Source organism: Falco rusticolus, chromosome 17 (assembly GCF_015220075.1).
Source record: "Falco rusticolus isolate bFalRus1 chromosome 17, bFalRus1.pri, whole genome shotgun sequence".
NCBI classification, from domain to species: Eukaryota; Metazoa; Chordata; class Aves; order Falconiformes; family Falconidae; genus Falco; species Falco rusticolus.
Genome location: NC_051203.1, coordinates 5101422 through 5127787, shown reverse-complemented (window position 1 = coordinate 5127787; position 26366 = coordinate 5101422). Strand labels below are relative to the sequence as shown.

Genomic DNA, 26366 nt, shown 5'->3' with positions numbered 1-26366 from the left:
AGGTATTCATACCAGACATTGCAACACTGAGAATGAACTCTTATTACCTGGATTTTGTATCATTTATATCATGTATATAATTTTTTATATATATATACACACATTTTTATGTACAACATTAACTGTAGCTTTATCATAGGTACACATGGGTAGCAGTTCTGTCAAATCCAGCTAAAACATTAAGAGAAGATTAATAACACTTTGGTCAGGTTTCACAGGGGTGGATGTTCTGTACCTCTTTAGCTGAAGCTTAAACACTTTACAGTAGGGATAAGAAATTTAAATTCACCTCTAGGAAGGATTCCTGTTTTTCCCTTCAGACTTAATACATGAAAGTTCCATAGGAGGGCGCCAGAAAAAGAAGTTAAGGAGATTTCTTTAATTATTGACAGTTTTATTATCGTTGTCTTTTACACTGTCTGCGTGTGAACAAGTAGTTTCAGAACCTTCAAAAAAGCTGGAAGTGAGACATTTTTTAAAAATGCCATAGAATTACTAGGGAGTAGTAAAAATAAATTACAGCATTGCAAAAATGCATTTCACTTTGCCATAGAAGCTTTACTATTCTATTCTATACACATTATTTTACATGTTTTACAATAGACATGAAAAATCAACTCACACAAACTAGGCAAGACAATATACTAACCAAAGGCACTGCACTGCCAACAGTATTTTGCGCTTAAGGAAGGGGCCAGTGCTTCTATCCTAGACACAGCTCAACCACTGAGAATTCGAGTTTCAAAATCTACTGATTCTTAAAATGCCCCGTATTTTGAAAAACCAAAAGAAACAGCCCTCCTCTCCGCAGGAGGTTTTCAGCAGCATTCACGGTAATTGCATAAGAAGCCATGCCTTCTACAAAATGTCAAAGACATGCTGGGTTCCAGGAGGGGAGAGGGAGACGGTCACCAAAACTCCAGTAGAAAACAACGACGACGACAACGAAAAAGGAATCTTTACAACTTTTAGCCAGAAAGAGAAGGGATTTAAAAACAAGCGTCTGGATCATACTTCTCAGAACCAATGGCAGTTTTTACAGCGTTCTTCCTCTTGGCTGAAGAGAAGTATTTCTACGGTGCTTTCAAGACTCAAAGCACTAGATAAATGTTACTTAAATTACTTCACAGGTGCACAGTGAAGTAGTATGTGTTCTCGTAAATGGACAAACAGCCCCAGAGCGTGAAACCCGCCGCTCTGGGCTGCTGCCACGTTGTTAAAGGTCATCTGGGTGTAGAGTACAGTACAGCTGGGAGGCCTGTCCTGCACCGCGTGCCCGAGGCCATAGCCCTGTTAGCAAACCCTTCTACACTGCTGACTAAAACAGGAGCTGAACTAAGCTTGCAGAAAGTGGCAGTTATACAAACCGAGGGGCTGTAAGTGATGCAGTTACTCTCTTGCAGTTTATGAACAAACATACTCAAGAATAAGTTGGGGGAGGGGGGAAAAAATCCCAATCGCCTTCAAGAAAGAAACAAAAGAGTTCCTCATCCCTCTACAGACAACAGCAGCCTCATCACAGTACTTCAGGGAACTGGGGGACAGGACTGGCAAGGCCTCTTGACAAAAGCCCCTTTCAAACTCTTCCTTAGCCCAAATGCAAAGTTTTCATGCTTAAGGGGAAAAAAAAGGCACTGAGGTAAATTTTAGACTCTTCCGCATCATCTCTGTTGTGTTACCTGACAACCTGCTGCCTCCCTCCCCACTTCACGCAGGTGGGGTCACAGCACCCTGCAACGAGCTCGAAGGGACTCGGGTTCATCAAGTCAACACGAAACCCTCTCACATGCTCCAGCCAACCCCAGCTAGTGTCACCGTTCCCTTTTCACCTTTGTGGCGGTGCCCTGTGCAGACAGAGGGAAGACTGAACCCGGCTGCGTGCAGCGTGCTCGGTGCAGAGCGCTGCGAGTAAACGCGGGGACCCTCCTCTCTCAGACTGGCATCCCCCGAGCCCTCCGAGCCCTCCCACGATCCCTGCATGGCGGCAGCAAGATGAGGGGTTCTGCTCAGAGTCACGGCAGTAGCTGACGCTCCAGCTCAAGGATTTTTATGAAGGCTGCACAGTGCGTGCGTCGGAGATAGTGGGGAGCCCTGAGGGAGGGGAGAGAGCCTGTCCTCTCCTAGCTCCACGTAGAGAGCGAGATCTGGTCACCTTCCTGGACGTGCCGGCAGAGCACCGGTTGTGAGCGGGGAGGGAGGGGAGGAGAACACGACACATACAGGGTGGCGCAGGGAGGAAGAGGATGGTGTGTCATGGACAGGAGGGGTGCAAGGAGGGTTACCAGGAGGAAGCGTGGTATGACAGTGGTGGGCAGAAAGCATCTGAGACTAATAGTTCCCTTACTCTTCCTGGTACCAAGGCTCTCCCGTGCAGGCAGCCTGTGCTCTTGGTGCTGCCTCCGCACCCTGGCCCTGCTGAGGCTCCTCTCCCTCGGTGCCAGCCCTGGTCATAGTTCAAAATCAGTTTGCTTTGTGAAAGGAGTTTTTAGTTTTCCTGGGTTAGTCTGTTGGACATGTATTGCTAAACATTCAATATCGAACCGTCAGCCTATGCCCCAACCATCACTCTTCCAACAATTTCTTAAAACATAGCTCCCAATTACCACAGAATAGAAAAATGGTAAAACACTGGCTAACTTAGCTAAGCATCAGGGGTATTTGCTTTAATTCACATCTGCTTTCAAAACTGGAAGTTAAATAGAACCAAAATGGATGCCTCTTCCTGGAACTACTATTACCGAGTTTCAATAATACTTACTAACAGACTGTTTGGGTGTTGCAGCTGCCTTGCTGTCATAACTTTACATCTCCCTGGCTACGTTAGCCCTGACAAGTCCGTCCGGCATTGCTTACAGCTGCAACACCCACGTGGTTTGGTGCAACAACCTCCTCCACCATCGCTGCTGCTTCCTGCGCTCTACTTACGAAACAAGAACTGGGCCACGTGGGCGCGCGCAGGGAGCCGCAGCACCTCCGAACAAGAACAAGCAAGTTGCTGGGAGGAGTGTGAACAGCAAGTGTTACCCTGCTCAAAACATAAGCCAGTAGACATTCCTCTTGGGTTTAACACGGAGCATTTTCCTCAAAGCTTTTCCGTCAGATGGTCCAGCTGAAAAGCGAAGCAGCAGCCAGCTGTGTTTGGTTTGTTGACCGGCGCAGTTTTAAAACAGGCTTCCCATTCTTAGACTGGCTCTGGTCCTGGGATAAGAGGTTTCAGAAGAAGAAAATGCAGTATGCTCATTTTATGGATGCTGTGAGCCAGTCCTTAATGGAGGATGAAGAGGGAGAGCGACTACTATAAGGTGTCCTGAGAAGTGTCTTTCTATTTTAAAAATAACTAGCTTAGTCTGATGCCCAGTGCCCCCCCAAGGGTTATCCAGGCTTGCCTCTGGCTTCTTTCAAGGTCTGTTGCAGTCTCTGTTTAAACTTCTCATACTTCCTTTGCACTTGCTGGATTTTGTCCTTTTCTTCTTTGTCCAGTATCATCAAGAAGTTCTGGAGCTCCGGGATGGAGAACGCATCCCACTGCAAAGACAGTAGAAACAGAGGGAAAGTAAGCACACACCATTCACCTTACTGCTTTTGTGGGGTTTTACCTCCTGAATCTCTGAAAAGGAACAAAAAAAAAAAAAAAAAAAAAAAAAAGACATTTAAACATGTATCTGATCCCCAGGGAGCCTAATCTCACAGCATCACGTTGCGAGAGAGAGGGGAATAGTGGGCTACAGCATAAAGGACCGTCTTTATGCTGAGACTCAGGGACTGAGTCCTGAGCCCCTGAGACAGCAGATTTAATCGAAATCATCTTTACTCAGGTGAATTAAAGCTCCCACCACAAGAGATGGCACAGGTCCCGAAGGAACCAAAATGTATATGGGACTGATTGATGTAGCATTTGCCTGCACTGCTTGTTACGAAAGGGGAGCGAAGTCCCAGCAGGAGCCCGTGCTCCTTATTTTATTGCAAAGTGATCAAAACTGTTTGAGCTTCAGTAAAGCTCTTGGCACAGGACGCCAGCAGACAGGCTGCTCCGGCTGTCACCCGCACCAGCGTCGGGCTGGCGGCGAGGAACAGGCAGGCCACCGGCTGATGGCTGTGAGCGCTTCACAAATAACTACTGCTTTATGTCTGCTCAGCACTGCCGCGGCAAGCCGGCATTCCTGCAGCATCCTTACCCGCCGCAGTCCCGCTCCTGGTGGGAGGCGGAATCCTGCGGGCTGCAGCAGCTCCCAACATTTGCTTTCATTGTGGTGGCAAGCACCATCGCAACCAAACACAAACGGCGGGTTTATTACCTGAGCGTCCCCGGCTTCTACTTAAATTAGTGGATTACTTATAACAGTGTTTAGCCAAGCTAATTATTGAGGATTAACTCTGGGGTGGCGTAGCTTGGTTCTATAAACAGATTATAGGTTGGCCATCAAAACTGGCTTTGCTATTTTCACAGCTCAAGTTGAAATTTTTTAAAACCATGAGCCATAAACGACCAAAAAAAATTATTATTTTTTTTTTTTTAAAGTAAAGTACAAACAGTCCATTCAGCTGATAATTCAAGTCTGGAGAAAAGCCAGTACCTCACTCAGTATTTTAGAAGGCAAAGCCAGCCCCACAGAGGGATGCGGCCTTGCTGGCATGGCATGGCTGCACCCACGCTGCCTCTGCTGCACGCCTCCCGGCTCTGCAACACTGCTGCGTGCTCTGCAACGCTGCGAGCGCTCCAGCAAAAACCGAGGGCAAGAGTCATTGACGTACCTCAACTTCCCCCGTCTCATTTTCCTTCAGCACGAAGCTGAGCGCATCTGTGTCGGGGCCCGCCAGCAGCCGGAGGTACAGGGGGTACTCGGTGAGGGGGAGCTTCTGGAAGAGCACTGCAAGGGGAGAGCAGACAGCCACGGTGAGATCACAGCTGCCAGGGCAGAGGAAGGCTCAGGAGGTCAACTGGAGCAGGTAAAAGCGGTTCATGCTGCTCAGGATCACAGTGAAAGTAGCACAGTCTCTAAGACAGATCTGTAACGATCTTTGTTAGGTGGCTTCAGACCCCTTCTGAAGAGTAGCAATTCCCCATGAACTTAAGCAGCATCACCTCCAGTGGAGGTCCGGCCATTTATTCACCTGCCTGACACACCGCGGAGTCCAGGAGAATGCTTTGGGTGTGTTTCTGCAACACAACATAGTAAGCCAAACCAATGGGCCACAGGAAAGCTGGTGGGTCCGAGGGCGCAAACTCACCTTGCCCATCTTTCCGCATCTCCTTGAAAAGTGCAAACTTCTGAGGATTATCCACCACCATAAATTTCTTCAGGAGCCCCTGGATCACCTCGCTCACGGTGGTTGTGCTGCTGATGTGGAGCTGCTTGATGGCATCCAGCGGCAGGTAGAACGAGGTTCTCTTGTCTGTCATATCAGCCAGGTTCACCTCCTTGAGGGCATCGTAGATGGACTGGGGCCGGATCCCTGCTGGGACCGTCACGGGGCGGCGCAGTTTCAAATGCACTTTAATGAAACCTGTGTACGTCCCATCGTCGTTCTAAAGCAAAGGAGAGGGGGTCAGGCTCCAAGGAGTCTTCCCACTCCTTCCCCCTGCTACAAGGGGCTTTCTGGTCTACAGTGCTGCAGCCTGTGGGGTGACTGCAGGACTTCCCACCCCTCAGTACGGCTAGGAGCTTGAGAGTTTCTTATTAATCATGTAAAAAGCAACCAGTAATTTTGGGTTAGTCTCTGTTGATTTTCTCCTGTTCCTCCCACTTGGTAGTGACTCAGACCTTCCTTGTGTCTGCGCGATCTTGTCTTATTTAAAACCAACACTGCTACAACTCAGTCATGGAAACCATTACATGTAATTTGTAGTTGCACTTAAGTGAGGATTTGAAACCTCTGGGAAGGTCTCCACCCCCATTCAGCAGGATCTCCCAATTCTATTCCTCATGATTTATTCCCCACTTACGACATTGTCATATCTCCATGTAGTAAATCATCATTCAAGATCAGCCTGTCTCACAACAGGTCCCTCACCCTACCCTCCGCTCTGCAAAAATGCAGAAACCAAGGGAAAAGCCTGGCTCTGTACGGACTGCCCATGCCACGGGACCGGTGCCAGCAGCACTCCCGTGGTCCCACGAAGGGCCACCACGAGCACCTGAGCCCAGTCGAGTCCCAGGACTGTGTTTCTGCTAAACCTCAAGCCAAAGAACTCAGGAGTAAACATCTGGGTCCCAAATGACTCCTGTAAGTCAAGGGGTGATAAAACCCAGTGGGTGAGACATTCCAGCAGAAGTTACTGTGCAGCCTTCACAAAGGAAAGCGTTGTAACATCTACTTTTTAAAATAAATGTCAGGTTTATTTTCTGATGTTAGCAAGGCAGTTACGTAGCTGCTGTTACTGGAAGTTCTACAATTTAGTTATTTCACTTTATGAGAAGCTTTTCCCCGTACTCTGTAAGATCCTCTGAAGTTTGTACCTTTGCGATACTCCAGCTGGTAAAAGAGGTTATTTCCTTGTCTTCTCACCACACACCAAGGCTTTACTTACAGGTGGTGATAAGTGAGTTTGCAATCAAAGCTTCAAAATATAAGGCATCCACTGTTGGTCTTAGACCTCTGCTTAAGCCCACCTGGCAGTGGAGAGGAGAAAAGCATCTCCTCCTAGAAAGGCTTTGTGTTTCTAAATCCACTTCACATTACTAAATCCACCTGGTGTTTCTAAATCCGCCTTGCGACAGGTGCTGAACTGCAGCGCCGCAGCCCCAGCGTCACCGCGACACATCCCCGATGTGGGCTCACCGGCTCGTGGCAACTCATTCGCAGCACAGGCTGGTAACAGATCACCGTGCCACAGATCGCCATGCCACAGATCACCGTGCCAAGGATCTCCCAGGCGAGAAGGGATGGAGGCAGGGAAGGGTTACCTCTAGTGTGGGTGACTAACACTAATGGAACCCAAGGAGGAAAGAGCAGGAGAAAAAGCAGATCGGGTAAGGAAAACAAGAAAACCCCGACAGCCCCAAGCCCTCTTGCTTGGAGGAACCTTCCTCCAGCCCAGCTCAGTTCACAGCCAGAGAAACCAGCATCACTTCCTGCATATTAGGTAAACAGGGCCCAATACGTACCAGCTTCATCAACAGGCAGTTTGTAACTTTTGCATTGTATTTTTCGATTTTCTGTTTGATCTCCTGGATGGTCGGAGGCTCGCGTTTTTCTTCTTCTACTGTTTGTGTTACATTCTGAAATCAGAAGAGACAGGCTTCAGCTGTTGGATGTGTTGGGTAACGCTGCACCTGCTCTGCTCTCCTTTTTCTTAGGAAACACAGGAACAAAGAGCCTGTGCAGATCCTGAGCTCACGCTGGCAGCGATGGTGCAGGTGGAGATGGTCTGTACGGCCAAGAGGCTGAATGTGCACGATGCCACATCCCTGCCCCAAACCACCTCTGTACACCAGTAACAGCCAGTGGAGGGTAACCCAAACCCCACCAGTTAGTGGGATGCAGGGGCAGAACAGTAAAGATGTCCCAATACAAACCAGGGCAAAGAATCCAGCCTCCAAAACCTGTTTAAAAAAAAAAAACAACAGGGAAAAAAAAAAAAGCCACCTGCACCTGCTGAGCATTGCTCTGCTTCTTACAATGTCATTGTGGGGGGGAATAAAAATCACATCCTAATCCTAGTATCCATGGCTCTGCCTACCCAAGCCAGGCACCCCCTTAAAAACCTGGGGTGCTTCTCAACCAGCTTCCAGCAGGCTCACCCAAGCAACACCTGAAGTTAAATCCCTGCTGGACCGCTCCTCACTGCTCTTGTCCAAAGCTTTGGAAGTTATAGCTCGAAGCAGTAAAATCGCACAAGCAGCAAGCTGGCTGTGTGATTAATAAGTCAGTCACTGCAAACCCAGTCCAGGCATCCCAGCCTGTGTCAGAAACCACTCAGCGTCGGCCCGCGCGTGGGCTTGCCGGGAGGATGACGGCAGCTGCTGCTCACCCAGGTTTGTGGGAATTTCCTCATGGGTGGCCAAGCAACAGATTGGGCACATAGGTGGGTTTTACATGCAGGTCAGATGTGGAAATGTCACTAATGAATAACAGGAAAACATGATCCTGTAGCAGAGAGGCAGCTTGTGGGAGCTTCCCAAATGCAGCCCAGGGTTTGGAGTGTTTGAGCAGCAAGGCAACGGCTGGGCTTGTGTAACGTGCCGGAGCAGAGCCCAGCGCTGCCGGCAGCACGGGCTGAGCCGAGCTGGGACGGGGGGCAGAGGCCAGCCCAGGAGGATGCTGCCATGGGGTCGGAGCAGCTGCAAGACCTGCACAAGAGGGGAGCAGGACCATAGTGCCCATTACTGGCTGTCTAAAACAGGAAAAGGACAGTGCTTTCTGCAGAAGAGCCAGGGCACGCATCTTGGGGCTATGCTGGAGCAAAACGTGCAAAGCACCGCTGCGCCCTGCCCACCCCTGCGCCCCACTGCTCCCACACGGCCCCAAGGAGAGCTCTCTGGCCACCATCGAATGGCATCAAAAGCAGGTGACATGGCTCATAGCAAGGTTTGTGGGATGCCAGCCATCTTCCTCCAGGGACATGTGAGATGGAAAGAGCAGGAGCAGTGTTGGGGGAGCCGGCCGGCAGGCTCTGGTGAGGCACCGGCACCGTGCAGTCGCAGATGGTTTTCTGCGGGGAAGGTTTGCAGCAGCCTGGAGCCAGAGCCTGAGCCACGCTCCCACCTCCCATCTGCCCAAGCGCCGCCGCACAGGCTGCCAAGGCCCACGGACACCCTGCAAACAAAATGTCAGGATGCGATCCTCCATCGTGGCCGGCGTGACAGCAGAGCCCAGGCGCTGCAGGAACACACGAACCAGCGAGCTCTTCTCCGAAAACCTGCTAGAAAGCAGGAAAGGGCGTGCCAGCACATACGGGCAGGGATTTTGTGTGTTCCCACTCTAAGAGTTCCAAGTGCAGCCCCGGCAGGTGCAGAGCCCCTTGAGGCTCCTGGGGCTGTCCCTGAGTGCTGGTGCTTTGCCTGCATCATGCAGGAGGAGCAAGGAGGGGAGGGAAACCCAGAGCACAAAATTAAAGATACCAAGCCACAGCCATGCCCCCAGGATGCAGCAAGTGCTTCTGGGGACACCCCCCTGCATCCCATCCCTGGGGACTACGGCAACAAGCCCGAAGCAGGTATTCGGGACAAAGCACCTGCTCACCTGCAGCATCCATCTAGAACAGTCTGTTGCAGAGTTAATGGCTCCTATAATCCAGAGATGGAAGCAAGGACTTGTGTGACCCTGAAGTAAACTGCAAATCACAAGTAGGCTAAGAAAATCTATTCTAAAAAAAAAATTAAAATACAGGGAGCTAAACTAACCCAGGAGTTCCCAGCTGCACGATAAAGCCCAGCAGCCACGTTTGGGTCTCCTCATGGGAAACAACCTGCTGCAAGGACAGGACCGCAGCGACTGCACAGCAGCTCCCAGCCTGCGGGGCCACGGGGCTGAGCAGCGTTCCCCACGAGGTACCGCAGCTGAACTCCTGCCCAGAGCACGGCTCCCACTAGGGATGCCAGTCACGGCAAACCCCGCTGCCAGATGCAAACCAGCAGCAAGAATTGCAGCCTGCAGCAATACCTGCTCTTCACTTCTTTGCTGGAGCTCTTCACCAGCCGCTGCCTCGCCAGCAGCAGGACACGGGTCCAACAGTGGCATCCAAGGAGCTTCGATGACTTTATTGCCACAAGACCACTGGAAACTCCCTACACGAGGCTCATCTCGTGGTTCAAGGTCTGACACCACTGTATTAGCCTGGGCTACCCAAAGCCCTTCAGCGGAGGGGCTTTCCACCCAGCCGGGAGAGCAGGTCTCCTCGAAAGCATAGCCTTCAGCATCCCAGACCTGGACCTGCTGCAAACAAGCCTGCATGCATCTTGGGCTATGCTCACTGGGCTGGATTTCCCAGCGCCGCGCTCTGCTGCCTTTCCATAACTCACCACCTTCCCCAGAGACAGGCTGGGAATACATTTTGCCAGCGCTGCCTGAAACAGCAAGCAGCGCTCCCATATTTTATATGGGCTCGCTCAGAAGTTAGCATTAGCGGAGAGCAGAAAGCGTGAAGGGATGTGCTATCAAGGCCAGTAAGGCTCAGAATGAAAATTGTAACCTCTAAGAAGGAAAAAAAGAAAAGCAAAAAACAAAAAAAAAGAGCAAGATTTCAGAGCAAAGCCTGCCTCTTCCCAGGCAGTCCCACAGCACACACGACAAGGATGCAGCAAGCTGTAAATAAGCCAGCATTGCCCAAGGCTAGCTGTGATATTTCTTTTAGGTGGAGAATCAAGCACAGGACAGACTGAAATCCTGGTTGCAATCTGGCAAGACAGCTACAGTCCTGGGAGTTGAGAGCCCCAAATTTATCATCAAGCAATTCCCAAGTGAGAGTTCACAATTTCTGCTTGAGACTGGCAAACAGTACGAGATCTCTTGAAACACCACTCTGGAGCAGTAACCCAGCAGAGGAACGTTGACTTTGTATTACAGTCTCCTCCTTGTTCAGTGCCTTAAGAAAATAAAAGCGAAGCTTTTCTGAGGTATTTAAGAATTGCATATAAACATCCACTTATCACAACGCCAACTTCCACTGCACAATCCGTCAGTCTTTAGGTGCGTGCTTTGCTGCAATCTATTGACTGCAATAGGTCTTACATGGCTGCACACAGGTGCTGAGCTGGTGCAGGAGTCTTTAAAAATAATGCCAAGGGTAGAGATTTTCAAAAGTAAGAAATGAAAAGAGGGGGGGTTAGGGATGAAAAAATGACCAGAAACTTCCCTTTTAAGTTAACGGAAGATGTGCACTCAGAAATTCTCCACTTCGTCATGTCACGTGTTTCACAGCGCTGGGGACAGGCACAGCCGTGCTGCCACCCACCAGGGCTGGCCCCCACCCCAGTCGTAGCAGGAGACCCCTCGGCACCATCCCCTCCTGCATGCAAAGAGACTTATAGCTGCACCTCACAGCTGCAGGGGTAAGGCATGCCGCGCACGTACGCTGCACTTCACCCGCGGCACAAACACAACCCGGCGCAGACCAGCATCCATCCAGACACGCATGGCAAAAGCAAACAGAGCGGCTCAGTCCATCCCTGTCACTGCAATTTGCTTCTCCCCAGTGGGGCACATCCCTCCCCTCTTGTGACGGTTCCAGCTGAGGAAACCAGCGTGTGCCAGCTATTAAGAGCTTTGGGAGCAGCTCGTGCGCTGATGCCACCCGGTTTCCATGGAGGACGCACGGTGCACCCAGGACCGCAGGAGCCTGGGGTGGTGATGGTCCCCTGGGCGTCACAGCAGGCACAAGGCAGGCACTAATTGCTTCATGCTCCAGGGAACCTAAATCACTCACAGCAGGAGGAGCGGGAAGCCCAGCTCGGGAACACGGTCCTGGTGGCAGAACATCACAGGTCTCACACTGTGTCCCCATGCAACTCCAGCAACAAACCGCTGCCCAGCCCCTGGCATCCTGCCTTCCCCCGTGTGCATCTTGGCAGACAGATGTACCGGCTGGTCTCTCAGCTTGCTCAGCCCCCCAACACCCCCAGCACACCCCAATCCTTGCAAAACACTCGTACTCCTCCAGCCAGGCACAGGGCAGACTGTGCTGCAGAGCCCTGTGCCTTCCCAGCACCCCCACAGCAGTGTGACCCTGCTGAGGCATCCATAGCTGCCTTGCTGCTGCTCCAGGAGGTTGAATTTTGCTCCCAGGAGCAGGAATCGGCCGACACCTGGGATATGCTGCTGTGGCAGGAGGGCAGTTGTGCCCCTCTCGCCTGCTGCTCCTGCATGGCAGCGCTGGGGGAGGCAGGAGGCAGCTCAGTTCCCACCTGCACCAAAGTTTTGCCAAACCTCTGCCGCCTTCTGCCCATCCCGCAGCTTCGTGATGCTCAGAGCCTAGTCTGGGAAAACACTGGGAAAGAAACACTGCCCCTAATTTCTCTATTTACCACATCTATTTGTTTTGATTAACCCAAACATAAACCAAAGCATTCACAGACACCAGGATCGTACTGCACACAGGAGCGTACCAGCACCCGCTGCTCAGCCAGCCCGGCCAAGCCCTGAGAGCAGCACAGCACCCCTGGCACGACGAGCCTTCGTCTGCTGCTGGGAGAGTCAACACCCTGGTGTAAGGATTGCCCCAAGGACACAGGGTTCCAACCCTTGGCCATCACACCTCTGACAGTTCACACGATGGTGCAGCCACAGCTCCAGGTAACAGGTTGTTCTCTCCCCTTCCATGCGCCATTATAATTGATAAAAGAAACCCTGCATTAGGACAATTTGACAACTACGGGTTTTAGCGGCTGTATTATGTTCTCTTAGGGTCATTTATTAAGTCATCTTCCACCCAGTGTGGAATTAATTTGCTTTCATTAATCTCCCAGTGTCAGTGACAGATGGTTTAACTGTTTCCACTGCAGCACAATTTAAAGCATGCAGAGAGCAACCAAACTGCTCTGGAAAACAAACCCAGCGACCTTGCACAGGGCTCCCGGCTCCACCAGCAGCTGAGACCCAGCCATGGATTTAAAGATGCATCTCTGAAACAGAAGGTTGTGTGTATGGCAGAAACCAGCCCGGGACTCCCAGGTACTTTATCCCTTGCACGTCAACTGTGGTGCAAAAACCAAACCAGAAGTTACCACTTCCACAGTGCTCATGTCTAAGTGGGCTTGAAATGTAGCTAGGCCAGTTCTTGTAGCCGCTTTGATTTTAAAAGGAAAACTGCAAAGCACTGTGAGAGTCAGCTGGACCAGCACTGCCACAAAACACTGCCACAAAACACTGCCAGCGCTGCGAAAAACAATTCGTTTCCCCCCCCGAGACGGGAGCAATCCTACTGCACCAGCCTGTCCCAGCTCACCTTCCCCCTACACCCTCAGACTCCAGGAAGAGAAAGTTTTAATCATCTCTCTGTGCAGCGACCCCGCCGTGGGGCTGACAGGCACCGTGCACAGGGCAGTGCCTGGATAAAACCCGAGGGACCCACTCAGTCCGTGGCCAAGCGGCAAGGCTGCCGGAGCAGAACTAACACACCCAGCTGGCTGTCCCGTGGGACCCAGCGCGGTGCTATCCTGACTCTGGCAGCTATTTAGGGTCTGGGGAGCCCTGTGAGACCATAAAGGTGGCTCCGAGGGTCCCCCCTTCACCTCTCCTTGCCGTTCATGGCAGTGATGCTCTGGCACGGCTCTGAGCTCCCCGGAGTGACCACAGCATCCATCCCCAACCCCCTGCATGCTCCATGGCTCAAGACTCTGCTTTTCTGTTTTATAAACCAGAACCTGCCCGCAAGCAGGACCTGCACCAGCCCAGCAGCACCAGCACCACAGCTGGGGGACCCTGGGAAAAGAAGCGCTGCTCCTTCCATCACACATGATTAGATCAGCTACTTCTTGCTCTTCAGAAATGTACCCAGACCTCCGGTTTTGCAAAGTTTCTGGTGCAGAATATGCAATTCTGCCTGAAGGAAGAAAAACAGAAGCTATTAACCATAAACCGTTGCCACATTTCCTGTTGTACCAGGACAGGAGGAAACAAGCTGTTAACAAAACAAGAGCTCAGTAGCTCTGCCTGCACCTAAACTCTGGCAACCGCTGCTGGACCGGTGGCTCTCCTGGCTGGAACTCAGGGAAGAGCCACCCCCTGGGGATGGCCTGGCTGCATGGCACGACATCTGCCTGCCAGCCTGCAAAACCAGCACGTTCCCATCGCCTCCATCGTGCCACCCTCATGTGCAACTGGCAGGAAAGCGATGGCGAGCCTGGAGCTCCAGGGTGCTCCTACTCCTGCCCTGTTAGAAACCTGATGCAGAACGCTGCACGGTCACAGATGCCAGAGGTTAACTACCACTCAGCCCGCTGGCATCATTTAAACTCAGCAGGCAGCGTGTTTACCATCCCCTATGAAACTGCCATAAAGTAACTTGCAGACAGCCGTGGCCCACAGCGAGACAGCCACCCACGGGCTGCGCAGGATCAGCCCGGTGGCCTGGGGTACCCGCAGCAGCACAGAGGGATGAACCCCGCCGCGTCCTCTCCCTGCCCATCACAGCCCACTGCACACAGGCTCCCCTTCCGTAACCTACATTATTTCTCAGTGGTAGGAAACAGCGATTGTAATAAATGACTTGAGCCTCATCTGGCACTTGGGCTAATGCTCGGCAGGATAAAGGCTGCCCAGAGCAGTGCCTGGGAAGCGGTGGGCGGCTGTGATGCACAATGCCCATTGCCCCCAGCGAGTTAGCCACACCGTCCTCCCCTTTGCAATCTACTACTCATCTAATGAGCCATGAGCTTGTAACAGGCTATTACGGGGGAGGTAAAAAACCCATGGGCCATCATGACTACGGTGACACGCTCTCAAAAGAGTGATTCTAAGCCAAGAAAGGCAACAACAAAGCCTCTGTGGCAGATTTTTTCTATTCTTGGAGGGGTTTTTATTTCATTGGTTTGTCAGGAGGGACGTGCTCCACGTCCAGCTGGCGAGTGTCCTTCCTACAGCCTCTCACCTTGCAGAAGTCAACCCTCAATTTAAAAACCTTTTTAAAACAAGCAAAGGCAGCAGCTCACGTCGGGCCTCTGTGTTGGGAATAAGAGCTCTAGGTGGGACCCGGGAGCTTTCCGACACTGCAGAGGGGATGGTGCCCCCTCCCCACGGCTCCCCATCCCACCGCAGCCCCAGTTGGCACCAAGGAGCCGGGGCACAGTTACAGCTTGGATGCGCAGCTCAGGAGGAGGAAGATGGGCAGCTCACAAACCGTGGCTCTGCTAACCATAAAACTAGGCATGGAAAGGCACCATAGATAGAAAGGCTGAGTGTGCACTTCCACGGGACACTCCTTGGAGCAAGGGCTGCTTCCCTGCAGCCACAAACCAGCCTCAGAGACACTATCCCTGGCCCCTCTCTCCCAGCCAATTTTCCTCACCAGCTATTTAGTTAATGAATTTGAATAGCAGAACGGTGGAGATGGATTTGGCCCAACATCACCACATTCTTGGCAATGACTGTCTTATCTAGAGCAGGAGCGGCCAAGTCCTCCCTGGTGTGCACGGGCACAGGTCCATCGCCATTTACATCAGCAATGCTGTGACAACTGGCATCCCCAAAAACACAGCCCAAGCTCTCCCTTTGGCTCCTGTGTTTGGATTGCAAGAGTATTTCAAAGACCTGCTCCGAAGCGATTTTACGCCTCAGCGCATCAATCCTCAATTCTTCTGCTTATTAAGGAAAGATTTGCCTTAAAACATCAGAAAACAAAACCTGGAGAAATGCAGCTAAGTGCTGCTCACCGGGGAGCCGCAGTTTGGAGGAGCATCACCAGCTCATGCCCTGTGACCACCACCACACTGCAGCACAAAGGACCGGAGGGAAATGTGAACACTTCAAATTTGAGCCAGAAAGATGAGAACCGGCAGCTCAGAACTGTAAATCCAGCTGCAGCAGGGAGCAGTGGTGGCTGGGGGCAGCGGGGCTGGGGCAGCACCACACAGCCCCATCACAGTCACCGGAGAGATGGGTCATCTCTGCTGGTGCACAGCTCTCCATCACTGCCCCTTCACCGCGCGCCCCCATGGCTCACAGCATTACATGGGGAAAGGATCCCCTGCTCAAGCGCAGACAGGCAGGGAGAACAATCATACAACAGATCTGGGGGGGGAAAAAAAAAAAAAGAAAAAAAAAAGAAACCCCAACATATTTCACTCCCTTTGAGAAATTCAAGTGAGATGCTGCGGTTTACTTTGGGGTTCAGAGGAAAACGCAGAAGACAGGAGAGCAGTGCATCTCTGGAGAAGGGGAGAAGGATTGTTGCTGCATTTCAGAGGTTAGAGGCAAGTGAAGAGGGGCTCGGTGTTTTGATTGCCATGGAGATTTCACTTAGAAACCGTTTTTCCTGCCACATCCCTGCTCAGCAGCGAGAACTGAGCAGGTCCTCCCAGAGAGCTCCATCTCAGGGGGCCTGGGCTGGACAGGACCCCATGGGTGCTCAGCCACCCCACTCTGTGTGCACAGACCAGCCTGGTGAGACCCCGGCCTGGATCAAGGAGGCTGGGTGGATCAAAGGGATCTGTTGATCCTCAGCAGCAGATATTGGGGGACCAATCACAGCCTTAAAGAGCCAGGAAAAGCCCCCTCCCCCCTGGCAGAAGAGGTGCCCTGGGCCACCCCAGGCTGTGCCAGACCCCCTGCAGACCCGCCTCCCCTCTGGAATCACTCTGTTCTCCCACACTTCGGAGACGACAGGCCAAGGACAGGACCCTGCGCTGGTCCCTCAGCTCTGGCTCCTTCTGCATCGCACCAGGCAGAGCGATGCTCCCTTTGCCCACCCAGCACAGGCAACGTGAACGCTGACGGTTACCTGCAACCCACGAACTGGCACAGATGCTGCACCTGATGGCCAGCCACTTCTGGGACTTCGTTTCTCCAAGGCTGGACGGGATCTTGGAGACCACCTCATCCAGCCCCTGGCTGGGTTTTGAGCACCTCCAGGGATACAGTCCCCATCGCAGGTACCACTGCACACTGCCACCGTGGAGGGCACAAAGAGAGGGAGCAAACAGCCGTGGGGCCAAAACACCGCTGCGTGTCCTGCATCTCCCCGTGCCCAAGCTCACGTAACTCCCCGCCGGCCACCCCCTCCCACACAGCAACCCCTCCGTGGTGGTCTCTGCTGGGAGCCCCAGATCCACCAGCACCTGGTAGCATAGCAACACCGCCCGTGCATCCCACCATCCCACCACCACCACCACCTCCACAGCCTCCCTCCTCTTCAGCAGGGAAGGCTTTTGCTTGCTGGGTTACCCCAGCTCACCTTGTTCAGGGACTCCTAAGCCAGGAGCTGGTCCCATCATCCCCATCCCTAAATCCCACCCTGGATCCCACCCTGGGTGAAACTACATTCCTGTTTCTCACAATTCCTACAGTCCCTCTCATGTTTTCTATCCTTGGACAGAAACGTGCCCCTTTCCCCTGATCCAGCCCTCCCGGCAGCCACTGATGCAGGACTCAGAAGAGCAATTTGGCAGAGTTTTAAGCCATCGTGCTCCAGGCAGAAGCCACTGAAGCCACTCGGCTGAAGAGTCACAAAAATGCCAAGTAATAGATCTCCTGGAATGAGGTCACATCTGAGATGTAAAAGGGTTCTTTTCTAATGAAGAGTGATTGCACTGATGGTTCTGAAAATAAAAAGGAATTACAGAATTCCTAGAAAGAGGCTCTTCAGACTAATACAGTTACATCAATCAGAAAAATTGTTTCTCTATTCACAGCAATCAAATTCCACTCTATTGTTTTAAATGGTGGGAGGCCTCTATGTCCCCACCTACAGAGATTGTTTCCTAGGTCTTTTAAGACATTCATCCCCAAGTTACCCGTATTTAGCTTATTCCTGCCCATGCTCACGGGCTGGTGCCTGCTGCTGCTGCAGCGCTGGCCACACTGTGCATCCTGGGCTCGGGAATCATTCCTGGGCATCTAAGATCAGAGGAATGTTGCTGTTCCCCAGCGCACCTGGCAGCCTAACTCACTTTCAGGACCAAGCTGATGTTTTCTGCCCACGGCCAGGAGCAGGTACTGTACTTGGTGGTGAAAAGCAATGCTGTTGGCACACGCTGCCCTTGCAGCGATGGAAATATTCCACACTCAATAACATCGCTCAAGAGAAGATGCCAAGCAAAAAAGTGGGGACAGGGAGTGAAGCATAACCCAGGGGGGATGTCCACCCTGGGGCTGTGCCTGTCCCTGTCCCTCTGCTTTGCTGCCTGCTCCCCAGGAACATGCTCTCCTTGCTGCCCTCCACCTGCCATCCAGCCCAGCCTCACCACACCACTGCCTCCTCCTCCTCCTCCTCCCCACCATGCCCCATGCTCCTGCAGGACCTGCACCACCAGCAGCATGCCACAAACCTCCCAAAACGTTCTCCCCTCGAGGCCTGAGGATGGTTTCCACCTCTAGCCGGAGAAATCCAAGAAGGACCCACCTCCGCACACAGATCCTTTACACAACATCATCTGCTTAAAGAGCAAATGTGTGGGGTTTGGGTTTTTTGTTTTTTTTTTTTTCCTTCACACACAGGAACCATTTCCTCCCCATGACACCAAACCCCCAAAAGGCTCCATCTTCTCTAGCGGCCAGGAGGTCTGCCACCCATGCTGGCCACATCCAGGTGAGGAGCCAGCCAAAAAGGGGCTGCAGCAGCCCCTGACCCCTCTGCACAGGAGAGCTCCCGAGCACGAGCGTGATCAGGCTGATTTTGGAAGGTAGCTGAGGATCTGCAGTGCCCTGGCTCAAAAAGAACAGCATTAAAACGCCATGGAGCACAGCGCCTATTGCACTAACGCTGCGATCTTTCACATCTCCTACACAACTGAATCATCAAACGACATTTAAAAACCAGCAGTACGTGTCGGTTAATCATAGCAAGAGGGAGCTGCTGGCTAAAAGGGAATATCCCATGTTAAACCCAAGGGAGCATTTCTTCCAAGAAATTAAAATAATATCGCCAGTTGATTGGAACTCTCCCCCAAAGTAACTCCCCCCGCCAAGGGGAACAGCCCAGGTCGCCGGGAGAGCCCCCAGCACCCCGCGCTGCAGCAAGCTGAACCCCAAAGCACCTGCTGAGGATTGCAGCTCAGCAGCCTGGGGCGTGCAAATACAGCAGAGCCTGAGCAGAAGCGCCTCGGTGCTGATGGTTTACAGGGGAATTTCTAAGTAAAAAAGCTGCTCCCCGGGCCAGATCTCATCTCTGGGTGCCACAGGGCTCTGGTTCCTGAGCGAAACCCCCGCTTCCGCAGCGGCGCCTTCTCCTTTTATGCTCAGTTCTGGTTGGGGCCCCAAAGTTTATAGCAGGGATGTTTGTTGCTTTTTGGATTTTTTTTTAAAAATAAAACACTTTAAAAAGATGAAGCAGCTTTGTCAATGTTACTGATACAGAAATCTCATCCTGGGGTGCAACACTGGCCAGCCAAGCACTCCCTCCTCCTCTAAGGCAGGTACATATGCACCCAAGCACCCAGAAAAGGACCAGATTCATCACTGTGTTAATAAATTTGCAGATTAATTTAGTCCTGTAACTTTCCCATCTCCCAGGTCCAGTTTTCACCAGTGGTGCCTATTTTGCAAGGCCAAACCACAGGTCCCTGGCCAGCAGCCCGACCCATGGATGACAGCTAGCAGGGCTGCTGCCTGCCCCCCCCCAAAGCTGAAAAAACACACTTGGAGTTGGCTCCTCCGCCGTGGTTCCTCGGGGAAGGGGCCAAGCCAGCATGCTAAAGGTTGAGACATGGCTGAGAAAAATCTGCAGCCGCACAGACCCCCTGCATGGAGTGGGGACCCTGGAAGAGGCGGACAGAGCCTTCCTCCCCGCCAGCGGCTCTGCCCTGACTCCAGCTGCAAGCTCATTTTGGCAGCACCTGCAGCCAAACGTGCAGGAACACTGACATCTCCCTTCACCAGCAACCCCCCCGCCGCCTCCCACCCAGCACAGCCCTTCTCACTAGTTTTTAAGCTGTTACCTTGGCAGGAACCTTGTTCGGCGTGCTCCGGAAGAAAGAGGTTTTTGCTGTGAAAAAGCAATCCTCGAGGTCTTCATCCAAGCTGCAGTACCCGCTGCTCATGGTCATCGAAGCCCAGCAAAGGTGAGAGGCTGAGCGTGCACGGGGCTCGCCGGGGGGCTCGGGGGGCCGGCGACCATCAGCGGTCCCTGCTCCGGCTCCCGCACCAGCAGCGAGCCCGCTCTCACATCCTCAGCTCGCCGGCGCTTATCTGCAATAGCTCCTTCTGCTCATCCTCCAGAGCCAGCGGAGCTATTTCTCTTTAACAGGCAGCCGTGCCGGCTAACCCTTCCCTCTCCTCCTCCACCCGCCTTCCTGCGCAGCAGCGCTGGGGCAGCATGGAAGGGGCCGAGCGGCGAGTTTGCTCCCACTCTTGGCACCCAGCTTCGCTCACCGCCCGCGGTCTGGTCCCACGGGCGCCCGCGCAGCATCGCCTCCCCTTCCTGCGCTCGCCCCACAGCGCGCAGCCCTGCCACTTCCTCTTGCAAAATTTCTCACCCTGCGGCACACCAGGGCCCAGGCGCTGGGCTTGTCCCCGGGTACCCCCACACCTCCTCCGCTACCCAAAATCCATCGCCAGGGCAGGCTGGCCTCTTGCTCCTTCCCTGGCAGCACAACCTGGAGAGCGGCGTTGCATCTGCTGTCCCAGGGAAGCAAACCCCGGACCGAGCCTGACCACGCTGGTGGTGGGGAAGGGGGGAGGCTGGCAAGGATGTGGCCTCAGACCCTCCTCAGGGGTGCTGGGAGCCCCTGGTCATCACGCTGCAGGAGGCAGTGGGTGCCTCTCTGCTCTGCAGCTAATTTTAGAGCAGTGGGAGTGATCGCAGCAGTGCTGGCACCCGGCTGAGGCAGCTTCGATTGCAGCCCAGGAAAAAGCCATTCAGCTCCTCAGTCCCGTTTGCAAGAAGCGCTCGCTCCAGACTGATTAAAATGCTGTGTTGGCCTTGGAAAGAGCCTCAGAGCAACAGCACCATCCCAGCTCCCCTCTCCCCTTGCAGCCCTGTGGAAACCCAGGCCGGCACAGACCCATCCCCAGAGCTGCTTCCTCCATCCCACTCTCCCCTGGCCCCTGCAGGGCCCCCACCATCCCACTAACACCCTGTGTTCTGCCCAGCAGCTTTTGAAGCAGCTGTGACCTTCCTCCTCGGTGAAGATGACAGGTATTTCTGGAGCCGGGCAGGGGAAGGGCTCCACTCCCCCCAGGCTATCCTCCTCCCTCGGTGGGGGCTCCCAGGAGGGGCTGCGCATCCATGGGGTTGCAGCACATCCCGGCACAGGCTCTCCCTACCCACCTGGAAACCGACGTGTGTGCACAGGCAGGCTGGGGGGACTAAAGAAAAGCCTGGCACACCGTGTTAAAAAGGACTCTGCTTAGGCAACAGTATTAGCCTACAGGCTAACAACTCTCTATCATGCTTCAGAAAAGGAAGAGGGAACAAGGTCCGAGAGTATCATGTCGCTGAATAAATCCATCCGACGCCCACACTTGAAATACTTCATGCAAGACCCGGCCAGCCCATCCAAGAAAGAATAAAGAATTGCAAGAGGTACCACGAAGGGCAGGGTAGGCAAGATCCAGGGAGGTTTCCATGCCTGGGGCCAGCCTGGATCTGGAAAGGAAGGACTAGAAAGAACATAGACACGACTGAGAGCTACAAAATCGTGGGAGATGTTCACAGGAAGAGTGCAGTAAGGAGGAGTGCTTTTCCAGGCCACGCACGATCAGATTTGCAGAACTTATCACTAGGTGTGCTGGCGGTGGATGTGCAAAGTCAGACTCCTCAGAAGGAGCTCACTGACAGCAACTACAAGTGACAGTTCAGACACAACCCCAAGGAGCGCCCACAGCACTGCTCACAGGGAGGCCACGGCAGCACCACGCCATCCTCGCCCTGGCGTTCCTGCTCTCTCCCTCAGCATCCACCAGCTGAGAAGAGAGGAGGCACCCTGTGCCCGGATAGCTGCTCTTATGTTAATTCCTTTGTGCCCTTTTCAGGGCACGACTCTCCCCATCGCTAGGTGCAGTTTGCACGTCAGGCTGGCGAGCACGGAGAGCTCCGCACCCCGCTCCCCCGCTTGGCTACCTGCAGCAGGACCAGTGGCAAACCCCTCCTGCAAACGGGAGCGATCGCTCGCTCCTCCAGCTCACAGGGCTCCTTTGACTGGTCCAAAAGGGCCCCAAGATCTTCGTACAAGCTACCATCCACGCACGAAAACCTCTTCCCCTCTTGATGGCTTGCAGACGGTGTTTCATACCCTCCCATCTGTATCTGCTAGCTGAAGGACTTGAATTGCTACCAGCTTTTGATAGCTCTGTACCCCACAGCCTGCAGCACCCCGGGAATACAAACCGGGACACCAATGCAAAGACTAGCAAGAGGACACAACACCTGCATCTCAAAGAGGAAGGCAAGAATCCCAACGGCAGCAACTTGTAACAATGCAAATAAATAAGCTATCCTCTTAGCAGCATGCGTACTTCTGCAGTGGCACAAACCTCCTCGGCTTCACAGAGCTATATTTAGAAGAGAAAGAGGCTTGAAGTCAAGCACACACGACACAGTGAGCGTTGGGCCGATGAACGGCATGGGCATCCTCACGGAAGCTTCAGCCCCGAGTGTTTCCCATGGAAACAGGGTGCAGCCAGTTTTGCAGGGCCCCATGCGAAGCTGGATGCACCCCCGCTGCATTGCTCCATGTGCTTCTTCCAGGACCCCTCGCTTTTCCATGGCGGTTCACCTGCCAGGGAGATGTGCTCCACAAAAAAAAACAACCACGGAAAAAAACCCCAAGCAATGTTGACCCATTGGTTCAGCAGCAGCTCCGGTGAACGGTGAGCTGCACGACAACCCTCAGAGGACCCGCTCACCAGTGACCGGCACCAGTTCGGAGGTGGGAAGCGCATACCAGCTCTGCCAAAAGCAGGGACCAAGCTCCTGGTGCTGCCAAGACCAGCAGGGACTCCTGCCGGCTTTCACGGAGGCTTCATTTCACGCAGGGAGGCTAATCTGGGACCCAAATGTAACGCACTCTTAAATACTTTGTTGGATCAAAGCCCAAATTATTAATGCCTGGTATTACATGGCAACAGGGCTTAACTAGGTGATATTAAAGCAGCTGTTCCTGATGCTCCTAGTTTGCTTACATTTGATACTACTATTGAATGACTTTCAACTATGCTAGCTATTAGAATCACCGAACGGTTTGGGTTGGAAGGGACCTGACAGACCATCTGGTTCCCACCCCCTGCCACAGGCAGGGACACCTGCCACCAGCCCAGGTTGCTCCCAGCCCCGTCCAACCTGGTCCTGAACCCTTCCAGGGATGGGGCACCCACAGTGGCTCTGGGCACCCTGTGCCAGCACCTCGTCACCCTCACAGCAAAGAATTTCTTCTTAATATCTAATCTAAATCCTAATTTAAGTTTCTTGTGTTTTCAGTGTGCAATCCCCCCCGCAGTGTATTCAGGCACCCTATTACTCTCCTTTCTGCAACACTGACACCGTTTCCCCTCCACCCTCCTCCTTCCAAGCAGCAGAACTCGCCTGGCCCACAAAAGCACACCGGGAGTGTGGCTGCGTGCTCAGCTTCATGGGCTCCAAGCAAGCAAACCTGAAGATGATTTTTCCTTGATTACCCATTATCCACCAATGAAAACAGAGCTTTATTGCAGCAATTCACCCTCTTCACCCTCAAACAAGCCCACGTACCCCCTGCCCCCCCCCCCCCCCCCCCCCCCCCAGCCTCACAGCCTTTCCCAGCACAGGTAATGAGACCTCTGCCCACGCTTTGCCATGCGGAGGGTTCGGAGCAGGGATTCCTGGCCGGCACCTCAGGATGGGTTTATGGATTTCTGTTTGCTGCTGTAATTGGAAAGACTTTTGTTTCGTTGGCACAAAATGCCTCCCCCCTTCCCGGGATCACACCAGAGACGTGTCAGGGTGATGAATTGCCACGAAGCGCAGGCTCTGTGTTTATTATTAGCACCATCAATAACCCCCGGCTGGTGTTATCACCCTGAAGAAGAAAAAAGCCTTTCTAATTTTTCTAAAATCCAAGCTTTTCTCGTGCTGCTGGGGGAAGCCCAACAGCATCCGAAGGAGATGTAAACACACACAAGTCTGGCTCTTCAAACAACCTCAGGGCTCAGTGGAGAAGCCATTCGGAGTCCCTTTGCAATGCGTAACTTCCAAGATAAATCCCACCTAACTTCAGGCTCCCCCTGACCCTTTCCTGCAGAGCAGCACAGCCAACAACCAAACCCACCACTGGCTGCTCACACACCCAACGGAAACCCCGTGTCACCTTTGAAAAACATTTATTCTTTGAAAAACCGCACCACTCCATTTCCAGTGTTGCACAAACGCAGCAAGGTCTTCCAATACAAGGAATATAAAGGCATGGTTATAATGGAGAAAATACAGATTTTTTAAAAGCATATAGAGATCGAAAAGGCTCTGTGCAAGTCAAATCCAGTGCAGCCAGGTTTCTAAGCTGTGTTTTAAGCTTCCAGCATTAAGCATCTCACATCTCAACCCGTGTGGCACCGTGCAGTCCTGCTGTGCCCCACTGCACGTGCTGCAGCTTGTCCCAGCAGACACCCAAGCCGGGCATCACCGGTACCATGGGACCCTCGGGTGGGGGTTAAGCAAACAACTAAACCTTCCTGGAGTAGCCCTGGGGATTAGTGCACATCCCTAATAACAGACTGAAGAGTCTCAATCCCCCAGACGAGTGAAACTCTTAAAACAAGGCTATCAACCTGAAGCTCCTTACAAAATCCATGCTCACACTGCCAAGATGCAGGTGAAATGCACCCTCTTGCTGCTCCTCTTCGAGCACTTTGCTGGGACACAATTTAATGCCGGTATCGACCCTCCCTTGCAGGCACCTGGGCATGGCCGGGCTGCAGCGTGGGGCCCGACATCCCTGGGGGACGCCGCTCCTCCCCTGCTCTGTTCCAGGCAGCCTGGCCAGGCTGACAGCAGCGTTTTAAACATGACACAGCTCCACACACACCTTTACGGCGAGGGGGACGCCCCCACGTACAACCTCCAGCGTGCCAGCTCGCACCCACGCAGGATCCAGGTGGGCAGGATGCACACAGTATATACGCGACTCATCAGTGAGCGCTGCCCGGCTCGGCCGGACCGATGGGCTGACCTCCCCGACAAGACCTCCCTGCTGGAAAACCCGCCAGGAGCAAGAAATCGGGTCTCTGAAGGAGATGCCATTGGTCACCACGAGGCTGCCGGCCCCCGCGGAGCCCCCTCCCCAGCGTACCTGGCTGCAGGGCGGCAGCAGGGTGCTCTCGGGCGAGAGCTGGCTCTGGCACTGGCCCGGCCGACGGCAATCCAGCTGGATGAGGCTGCGGCATTCCTGGTGGCACGTGTATCTGCAGTCTGCACAGGAGAGAAAGGAGACAGTGAGGCACCCAAGAGCCGCAGCCTGCTGTCGAGGAGCAGCGGGGGAACCCCAGGAAGGGACCAGGCTCCTGCCAGAGGGCAGATGGATGCTCATGGGCACTGGCACAGCCGGAGCTGTCAGCCAGGCACATGTCCTCACTCGGGCACGCTCCTGCAGGTGGGGAGAGGTACCAGGATGCCTCATCCAGAGCAAAAATTGCTCCCACACCCTCTCCCCAGGGAAACCTGTGTTTCTTGCTGCAATGCTGCAGCATGGGCAGCGTTCCTGCCTTGCATCCTGCTGCCTTTCCCCCGATCTGCTGGCATGCTGACGTACAAAGTAAAAAATATGCTCAAGTCCCACCAAACCATGTGGTACCCGGCTCCTCAGCTGTGCTCCCTGGAGACATCACCTGCACAGCGCCTGCAGCGAAAGCTCGGCCACTTCACCCAGAAAGGATGCTTCATCTTCTAGCATCAGGAGGGAAAAAATATCTTTGTATTGGACAGAAGTCAAACTATTTAAGTTCACTAAACATGAACAACTCAAGGGCCAGTTACAGTGACTGAGGCATGGATCTACCATCAGGCTGCCAAAAAGCCACCCCTGGAGAGGGTACGGAGATGTCCTGGGCCCTGGCAAAGGCTGTGAGCTCCCATCGCCAGCGCACACTGCCCAGGAGCAGTAAGGCGTTGATGTAGCCTGTTTTCTTTGGATGCTGACCTGTCCTGTGAGACATTAACTAGTTTAAGGTAGGAATTGCACAGACACCTCTGCGAAGCCCAGGTTTAACCTGTTCAGGCACAGGGTCCCAGAGCGGCAGCATTCGGCACAGCCAGCTCCATCTACCAGACACAACAGTTAGCACGTATCGGTGGCTATCGCTCCCCCAGCCCTTTTTTTCCAAGCCCTGACTTTTCTATACTTGCCTGACCGCAACTACCAACATCCTTCTACTTTAACAGCCCTTCTGATCCTTTTTAATTTTTAACTGTTGTACAAACAGCATTAAATTTACTTTTTACACTACCCAAAATTCCAGAGCGGTCACCGACCTCAAAAAAAAAAAAAAAAAAAAATCCTAAAACCAAAGCAAGAAAGCTTACTCCACAGGAGGCAGGACCGAGTGCCCATCCCTGCACCAGCCCTGCCACCCCGCTTCAAGCCAGCAAGCTTGTATTTTAAATACCTTTCTTTTTTCTTTTCTTTTTTTTCTTTAGCATTTGGGTCATTGGGTTTGAATATCTGGGGCTTGCAGGAAAGCAAAGGAATATCCCATGTTTGCTCTGGAAATAGTGATCTCTGCTCAGCTCTGCCGAGCACTCACAGGCGGGAATGCCTGAGAATGAACGAGTGGAGCTGAGCCACTGCTGGGAGCTGGTGCCTGAGGGG

General features: G+C 53.0%; 1 protein-coding gene across 2 annotated transcripts; it reads right to left on the bottom strand.

The window, feature by feature from the left end:
- Nucleotides 1-372: 372 nt before the first annotated feature.
- RASSF5 (Ras association domain family member 5) lies at nucleotides 373-26053 on the bottom strand. Of its 2 annotated transcripts, XM_037410452.1 has the most exons (6): nucleotides 25387-26053; nucleotides 24852-24970; nucleotides 7107-7220; nucleotides 5230-5527; nucleotides 4753-4868; nucleotides 373-3525 (listed from the first exon to the last, which is right to left on the bottom strand). In XM_037410452.1, the coding sequence occupies exons 1-6, from the start codon at nucleotides 25439-25441 to the stop codon at nucleotides 3373-3375; spliced, it is 855 nt and encodes a 284-aa protein (XP_037266349.1). In that variant the 5' UTR covers nucleotides 25442-26053; the 3' UTR covers nucleotides 373-3372. The 2 variants fall into 2 exon arrangements, with proteins under 2 accessions (XP_037266349.1, XP_037266350.1); XM_037410453.1 differs by lacking the exons at nucleotides 24852-24970; nucleotides 25387-26053 and adding an exon at nucleotides 19530-19969.
- Nucleotides 26054-26366: the final 313 nt, after the last annotated feature.

Excerpts from the sequence above, each read along its gene's own strand:
- RASSF5 (XM_037410452.1), bottom strand. The coding sequence starts at position 25,441 with ATGAAGCATCCTTTCTGGGTGAAGTGGCCGAGCTTTCGCTGCAGGCGC. Across the intron at positions 24,971-25,386 it reads TCGCTGCAGGCGCTGTGCAG|ACTGCAGATACACGTGCCAC; the intron begins GTGATGTCTCCA and ends TCTCCTGTGCAG. Across the intron at positions 3,526-4,752 it reads ATGAGACGGGGGAAGTTGAG|TGGGATGCGTTCTCCATCCC; the intron begins GTACGTCAATGA and ends CTGTCTTTGCAG.